We start from the raw sequence: 8,941 nt of genomic DNA, 5'->3' as shown, positions 1-8,941 counted from the left end.
CACGCAGCTCGCCGAGTGGACCTGGGAAAGGAAGAAACAAAAGCCAACCTTTTTCCAAAGTTAACTATTTTAGAATATTTTCTTCCTTTACAGAACCAAGCCAAAGCCTAATATGATCAAGTTACCACTGATCAGTAGCCCAAAGCTCCATGCACAGAATCATGTGATCAGCAATCCCCTGCTTAACCCACTACTGAATGGATTCCTGAAGCTCCTTGGTACCTCAGCACAGAGTCAACTCATCCTTATGCTCCCACAGCTTCTGTTTATAGTAAAGATGTCAGAGTTAAAGTCACTAGATCTACAGAGTTGTAAGCGGCCTTCTGCCAAGGCGTTGGGTTCAAGGAGATAGAAGACGTCATGAATAAGTAAGCAGATATGCTACAGTAGGGGTAGCTGTTGACCAGCTCCATGAATGTTTTAACAAATTTGTTGCAATGGGGAAGTTGTTTTTAGGTCAGAATGTTAGTTAGTAAGGGTGACATTGCCTCCAGTCATGTTTATGAGCATAATAGGAAAAACAAGGAAAAAGGGGACATCAAAAACAGCTGATCAGTCATGTGATTAAAAGTTCATCTGAGCTGATTCTGTCAGGCTCAGAACAGTAAGATGCATTATTTAAAGTGGACAAAAAGTTAGATTTCTCAAACTGTTAATTGAAAACTGGACCAAAGTGAGTCAGTGTCTAAGGTAGGAATCTCTGCAGGAGCAGACCACAAGTTAGTGACCACGTTCTGGTGGTGCCAACGTGGCGCAGCGGTCACTGCACAGTGAGTCCCAGACGCTGATGTATTTGTGGTCGGAGGACAGGCAGGTTAACAGCCTTGGTTTCGCACCTTAAAGCAGAAAACCAGGTTGACGGAACCTTCAAATCTTTTTCCTGGATGGTGGACATGTAGTGGCTGAAAACCAAAAACAACAAAAACGGAGAAAGCCCAGTGGTGCTAGAATGCGAGAAAACCTCTTGGGCAAGAATCTCTCCCATCTCCTTTGTGGACGTGAGTTTGGGCAGCGGAACCAGATTGCCCATATTAGTAAACCTGTCGATGATTGTCAGAATAACAGTGTTACATTCAAAGCTGGGTAAATCACATCCATAGCAATATTAGACCCGGGTCAGAACGGAATGGGTATTGGTCATAATAAGCTAGAAGGGGGTCTTCTGGATATTTTGGCCTGGTTGCAATGGGGACAAGCTGCCACAAACTCTGGTACATCTGAAGACAGAGAAGGCCACCACTATTGTGTTCGAATAACACCGATAGTTCTATTTATACTAGGCTGACCAAACGGGACCCATGGTAGAACTCTAATACACTCATTTCAGAAAGTAAAGAACAAATAATTTTTAGGCCAGGCTTCCAGGGGCTGGTGGTTACAGAGAGCCCGCCTACCTTCCTTCTCTAAGTCAACAATAGTGGTGGCACACCTCACAACCTCAGGTAAAACATACTCCTCGGGACCACTAGAACTCTCCTTGCCTACCTCAAACACCCAGGACAGTGCATCCAGTTTTACCTTCTTAGTCCCGGGCCTGTAAGATAGAGAGAAATTAAAGCTTCCAAGAAAGAGTGCCCACTTCGTCTGTATTGAGTTAAGTCTCTTAGCAGACTGCTCTGGATGAGCAGAGCGTAAACACGAACAGTGATGGGAGTAACAGCGTTGAAAGTAACAGCGTTACCTTTTTTTTAGTAACGAGTAATCTAACTAATTACTAATGACTGTAACTATAACGCAGTTACCATTGCCGACACCCTGTTACTGCACGTTACTCAGGTCGCACAATGAACTTTTTTTTCATGATAGGACTCATCTGTGCCTTGTCAGGAGAGAGGGGAGGATGAGATTGGCTGATGTATAGTGGGATTACATCTGTCAGTTGGGTAGGTGGATGTTTCCGCTGGCGGGTGTTATCGTACAGCACACATAGAGAGATGGAGAGTGAAGAAAACAGCGTTTTCCAGATGGAAATACCGGTGTTATGTCGAGCTGTGTTTGCCCATCAGATACGGTTTCCCCTGCATCTCCGCACCGCGCAGGCGGCACGATTCACCGTGCAAGTGACAGGAAACGAGTATGCTCGCTGAAGGCAAGTAACAGCCGCCTAGTGCTCGCACCACAGGAGAACTACGGAGAGCGTGAATGGATGGATGGATGGATGGATGGATGGATGGATGGATGGATGGATGGATGGATGGATGGATGGATGGATGGATGGATGGATGGATTTTAACAGACATCCCCAGTTATTAATTTCATACACTCACCAGATCTGAATGCCCTGTTAAAAAACTTCACACCCATGAGTAGAGGTAATGCAGTCTGATGATATTTACACCGCATCAGATACCGTTCCCCCCATGTTAAGAAGAGGAAAACGCTACTTGACGGGGTTTATAGGCCCGCCAGATAGCGTTCCCCCCGATGTCATTTACATTGAGTTGCAATAAATGCAAAACTCTCTGCAGGTACTTGTCTTTGTCGTCCACTCTATTCAGCTGCCTTTTGAAACACACGGCAAGAAGGTGGGGGCTGGGTGGTGAGGGTTACGGAGGGGAGAAACACAAAAGTAACGGAATAGTTACTTTTACTAGTAACTGGTTACTTTTATTGTGCAGTAACTAAATAAGTAACTCAATATTTTTTGGGAGAATTAACTAGTAACTATAACCAATTACTTTTTCAAAGTAACGTGCCCAACACTGAACACGAAACAGAGCTGTGTTACCCAACCTAACACCTTCCAGTCAATCTGATGGTTGTGTTTATGTAAACAGGTGAAACCTAGAAAAATAGGGACCTGAGGTGAATCAATTATCATAAAAGATAAATTTTCACTGTGGTTACCTCACTCCACAAGCTCAAGAGGTTCTGAAATGACAGAAGAATGATTAATCTGATGGCCATCTAATGCTATTACGTTTGTGGGAAGCCAGCGATGGCAGGAGCTTTATCCCCAGTAATCTAGCAAGCCATTAATCCATGAATTCAGTATCTGCACTTGAATCCACAAATGAAGACAGGTAGTGACTTCTGGAGTTGACCAACATAGTCACTGGAAGAAGGAGATCTGGGGAGATAGAGACTCTGGTGTGACAGCAGAGTTCTCCCCTCCTCTACCAAGCCTGTCCCTTTTACCGGACAAGATCTCAAGATGTCCCACCTTGCTGCAGTACAGCCACAGGTTCAGGGGATGACATTGGATCTTCTCCTCCTGGGACAAGTGTGCATCCCAGCTGCATTTATTCGGGATCTGTTGTTTGGGCTGGATCAAGAACAGCCACAGGTGCAGGGGCAGCAGAGGAAGAACGTTTTATTGAACACAGAATTGGTTGGACTGTTGGGAGCTGGAGAAGTTCCACCTTTCTCCAGCAGAGTCCGCCGTGGATCCTTCTGAGGGAGCCTCCTGCACAGCTGCAGCCCATCAAGATCATCAGAGGATCCACTATATAAGCTGTCTTCAGACCTTGCCTCAACGCCGCAGTGTTGATCCAGTTGGTCAGCGCCTAAGCCTAGACTCTCTGTGTATCTTGTGACTTTGAATCCAACCAGGATTCTAACCGTTGTCTCTGTCTTCCAGGAAACCAGTGTCTCCTCTGTGAAGCTCTGGAAGAGCTAACCTGCCGAGCCGACCCTCTGAGCCAAACCCGAAGAACCATAGAGAACTTCCATGCAGCTCAGGACTAAGAGCTGGAAAACCCAACGCCAAGGTCTGTTCTTTAGTAGACGTGAGACGCTGAAGCAGCAAGCGGACTCTGCTGATCAACTCCTCTCCAGATCCAACAGTGACTCCCCCAAAGCTAACCTCAAGAACCCTCAAGGTACAATCAGTTATCATCGAGAAAACACGCTCCAACGTGCAACGCTAACTGAACTGTCTCTCACGCAGACTCCGGTGAACCAGTGTCCAGGTCCGAGCCTGAATCAGTACATTCTGTGTGCTTGTGTCAAAATAAACTTGTTGAACTTTTATTCCTGTGTCCGTCAGTGGTGTTCTGCATAATTGGGTCACTTTTAGAGTACCCATCATGACATGGACGACATTGGTGTGTAAGGCAATAAGCTCTGTGGGTGGAGACAGCAGGTTAGTGACCAAGTCTTTGTGGAAGTGGAATACCACTAACAAGTGAGTCACTAACCACAGGTAGTGGATTGTTCCAGGCAGCTGGCTACCAACGTGGCACGGTTGTCACTGCAAAGCGAGTCTGATGTATTGGAGGTTAGTTAGGAAATCAGAACCAAGCAGATGGATGTAGGCAGAGAGCAAAACCAAAGCAAATGTTGAAGACGTGGTAGGTTGTCAGAGCAAAAAGGTCAGAGAGGCACCGAAGAAGAATCCAGGACGGAGTCAGGTAACAGTTCTTGGTTCTGTTCATGGTGGGGCTGACAGGCTGGACCAGGGCAAGCAGACTCAGTGGTCTGGAAACGGTTCAAGTCCGTACACAAGCAGGCAGAGATCAGGCAGGAGTCAGAAAACAGGTCAGGCAAACAGGTAAGACGGGAACAGGCAAGTTCACATCTAAATTTTTTTATTTAAATAAATGTTTAAAAATAAGTGAATCACCATGTTTGCCTCATCAGTATTTTATATCCATACAGGCTGCCTGTGTGATTAGTAATACCAACAAACCGCTCCTGATTAAGTTATGTTTATTTTAATAGTGGCCACACTAACTGTTACGAATCAGCTGTTCAAAGAGACAGCTTACAAAATTAACTGCTGACTTGCTAAGTGAGAGAATAGGTGTCAATCTCAATTCTCCAGGGACCACTACATTTCTGGCTAAAGCAGTTATATTTAGAGGGGTGCCAATGATCTTTTCTTTAATCAATCTAGGGAGAATGGATTTTCCACAGAGCTATGGCTCTGAGTGAGTTTCGCAAGCATATTGTAAAGAAACCTATGATTATTCTTATTCTCCTCTATTACCACAGAGAAATATGCTGGTCTAAAAGTCTTAAAGTAATCTTTTAGGTTCCTAAAAGGTTGTTAGAAAAGACAGGGTTGTGAGGAGATACTGTTATTTTTTCACAGTCAATGCCATCTGTCAGCACAAGGTCAAAGTATGAAGATAAGAACATTTGGGATTATTTTGAATAAAGCCAACTAAGTCTAAGCATTTAAGGCTGCATTTATTTTATCATCCTCAAGGTCAGGATGAATGTTAAAGTCTCCCACTATAATAAACTTTTGAGTATTTAACACTACATCAAATAGGAACTGAAAACTGACCTAAACATTCAGAGCAAAGATCTGGTGGACAATACAGAGTTACAAACAAAAGAGGTTTTGTTGCTTTATAGTTTTGATGGAGGAAAATTAAAGGTAAATGTTAAACAGAATTGTAATTGTTAATTGGCTTTGGGGAATGCACAGTGGCATATTGGGTAGCACTGATGCCTTGCAGCAAGAATGTTCGATGGCCGGCCTGGGGTCTTTCTGCATGGAGTTTGCATGTTTTCCCTGAGCATGCATGTGTTCTCCCCGGGTACTCCGGCTTCCTCCCACAGTCCAAAAGCATCACTGTTAGGTTAATTGGCTTCTCTAAATTCTCCCTAGGTTTGAGTGTGTGCGTGAATGGTTGTTTGTCCTGTTTGTCTCTGTGTTGCCCTGCAATGGACAAGTGACCTCTCCAGGGTGTACTCCGCCTCTCCTTGACAGCTGGAGAGGCACCAGCATCCCTCACAACCAACTCAGGATAAAAGTGTGACTGAAACTGGATGGATGGAATTGGCTTTGGGCTAATCGAAAAATGCTTGGATGACCCCTTTTTACACAGGGTGTTTTTCTACTGTTTGTGAAAGAGTTGGGCGTAGTATGTCTTCAACTTTACAAGCTCTTGGCTGCTGTTCTTTGCCAAAAATGGTCTCTGACCATCCAACAGAACTTACAGTAATCATCGGTCTTCATGATGCTTGGGGGCTATCTTCAAGAATATTTTTACCAATCCACCCTTCTTCCCTTGTTTTATTTCACAGCCCCTTCATCAGCCTCCACTACATCCAGACTTAAAGAGCCTTCTTACAAAATTACACACAATTGCTTTCTGAAGAGATGTGTCCGGCCTCTTGGCTACCTTCCAGTGTTTTGTTATTATTCATAGTTAAACAAGAATATAATTTAGTCAAACTTGTAAAGTTGTCAATTTCATCAGAAACAAGTCAATACAATGATGCCTGTATTTGTATTTTCATTATATGAGTTTTGTGTGATAAACTATAAATAAAGTACATAAGAGGTAAATTATTGTGGATTATTGATGTTAAAATGAACACAGCACCTGCTCATCTTTATCCTTTATCACCACCAGATCTGCTCCTCTTGATAGGCAATCCTGTCTTCCTTCATCCCAGGAACCCGTAACAGTAGAGCGGAAGTAACAGGAGCAGCTGAAATTTGTCCATCCTGTAGGACATGTTTTCCCTAAAATATATATATATATATATATATATTTTACATTTTAAGTCATTGTTGCTCTTTTTTTGTAAGAAAATAATGGAATATTTAATACAGTTAGATAACATTTTATACAAACTGTATTCATCTATTTACAAAGGGGGCTATGTTCATATTTTGTTCTGTCTTCGGATGCTTCTATCCAAAACTTTGGAGGAAATAGGCACAAAGATTGCTCTAGGATTATTAAACCTGGGGTTGCAGCACAACTTTTTTTTTTTTTAACATCTTTACATTTTCCTTTCAAAAAAAAAAAAAAAACCAAGACACAGGAACTTAAGCTGACCTGCAACTCTAAATATCTATTCATGGATCTTTTTCAGTATTTGTTGCCTTTTTTAACAAACCTCGAGGCCTGTTCAGCTTTTTCATCATTTCAGTGAGGTTAGCATGAAGCAGGTTTCGTTCTTCAGTCATGGAGTAAAGCTTGCTGTTGCTTTCCTGGAGACGGTCAGTAAGATTGTCATTGATGTTAGAGAGATCAGCTGCCACGTCCCAAGCTGAAATAAATCATTTACATGTTTTAAAAAATAAAATAAAAATGATTTTAATAATGTCACTAACTCAGGTCATCATGTCTCAGAATTTAAAATTATTTCTCAATGAAAGTAGAATATATAAATATTTTAAATGTTGAGGACATTAATATGATTTTGACATAAATAGTATGAAAGCTCCTCAAATTGTGATCAAAGAGGTATTGCTTCTATAATCTAAAACATGCCAGACAGGCTTAGACTGAACATCAGTCAAATCATGCAACATACAGCATATTTAACTATCAGCCACAAAGATATGTTTATTTATATCATGCAACCTGTGGCTCTTTGGGTTGTCTACAGTGGCTCTGTAGTGGCTGAAAATGAGCAAACTAGTCTCTTTAAATTGTAAATTAACCAATACCATACTTTAGAAGTTTAACAGGTTTTTAAAGAACATTTGAATAATTTTCTTATAATTACATAAATTCATAAAAAGATCTACATTATGCTTTTAGATCTATATTTTTTGTCATTTTTCATTAGCTTGGAAACCATGTTTTATGTTTTGCATAAAACATGGAGACGGTCAGTAAGATTGTCATTGATGTTAGAGACATCTGCTGCTAAGTCCCAAGCTGAAATAAATCAATAAATTTATTGATTTATTTGACGAATAGATGTTAAAGATAAAACATCTTAATATTTTAGAATTTAAAATTATTTCACACTGAAAAGAGAATGTATATATACTGTGAATAGTGAGGACATTATTTTAATTAAAATGGTAGGAAAGTACAGTTTGCTTCAAAATAAGGAAGATTTGTTTCTGTAATCTAAAAAAATACCAAACAGGCTTAGAGTGAACATCATACTTAATGACCAAATTCTTCAAGGTACTGCAAACCTTTGAATCACCAAGATTTGTTCTTTTATACCCAGTCAGGCTTTTTGCCATTTATCTTACAGTAAAGGGGCTTTACTCTGTTCATATTTAAGCCGACTAGAAAAAGACTCACAGTGGAGACCAAGGACGATGAGTCCAACCAGCAGTAAAACACTCAGGATTCCCAGAAATATTATAACAATCAGGAAGGGCTTCTTCTTGTAGCTGCTTGAACCTGAACAAACAAAATGAATATTATCTGAATGCATTATGTTGTAAAACAATCATAACATACATCATACATTTCTCTGTCCAATCATTCTTACCTTCGGTCTGAGACGTAGGAATTTGGCAAACAGGTTTCCCATCTTCCACATTGACATAAATTTCCTCCATCGCTTAACACTATTAATTGGCTGGCTCTTTCGATTGCTAAAATCAACATCTGCTGTGGTATTTATTCTCACCGAATGCTATGAGACAGCCTTTTCTTGTGCGTAAAACAGGAAGCAACATATATTAAACATGAGACTGAACAAAAAAACTGTCTGTAGTTACTTTTAACTTGTTTTTCTTCTGTTTTTATTTTGTTTGTTTCATATACATATATTACTAGCATTTTTTTCAGTGCTTACAAACAAAACCTGGAAAGTCTTATCTACAATTTATCTTCAGCTTCCTGAAAATTTTTTCTTATGCAAGATGCTCCTTTTGTGAAAATTGTAAGACACTGTAAGCCTCTTCTTACATTACAAAACAATCTTTTTTTTCTAAATGTTTTTCTACTCACAGATTTACAACAAAAAGATACCACATACGTAACGTTGTGTTTTGGTGTTATATGTATTTTTGCAGGCCAATTTAACTTGGTTCTACCACAGTTGTTGATTCATTGGTTTGGCTCATTTCTTGGAACAGAAATTACGTTCTAAAAATACCATGGACAAACCTCCAAACCTCTTATCAATAGTTCAAAACATAATTGTACTGAACTGCATTGAATGGAGAAAGAATTTAGAAATAAATAAATGTGGAAATGCATTCATCATGTTTACATATACAACCAGGAAAGAAATACAGAAATAAATAAATAAAAATAGAAGAAAAAAACAAAGAATG

At 40.4% G+C, this 8,941-nt stretch overlaps 1 protein-coding gene across 1 annotated transcript in view; it reads right to left on the bottom strand.

Moving 5' to 3' along the window:
• The window catches only part of LOC107095384 (CD209 antigen-like protein C), a 10,569-nt gene extending 2,326 nt beyond the window's left edge, over nucleotides 1-8,243 (bottom strand). Inside the window, exons 1-4 of the mRNA XM_015391452.1 lie at nucleotides 8,149-8,243; nucleotides 7,956-8,057; nucleotides 6,805-6,957; nucleotides 6,282-6,424 (exon numbers count right to left, since the gene is read on the bottom strand). Of these exons, the coding sequence (XP_015246938.1) occupies nucleotides 6,282-6,424; nucleotides 6,805-6,957; nucleotides 7,956-8,057; nucleotides 8,149-8,218 (468 nt within the window). The 5' untranslated portion in view covers nucleotides 8,219-8,243. The remainder of the gene's footprint in view (nucleotides 1-6,281; nucleotides 6,425-6,804; nucleotides 6,958-7,955; nucleotides 8,058-8,148) is intronic.
• Nucleotides 8,244-8,941: the final 698 nt, after the last annotated feature.

Source organism: Cyprinodon variegatus, unplaced genomic scaffold (genome assembly GCF_000732505.1).
Source record: "Cyprinodon variegatus isolate N-32 unplaced genomic scaffold, C_variegatus-1.0 Scaffold542, whole genome shotgun sequence".
NCBI classification, from domain to species: domain Eukaryota; kingdom Metazoa; phylum Chordata; class Actinopteri; order Cyprinodontiformes; family Cyprinodontidae; genus Cyprinodon; species Cyprinodon variegatus.
Note: the sequence above shows the minus strand (reverse complement) of the source record. Positions and strands in the feature narration are given on the sequence as shown.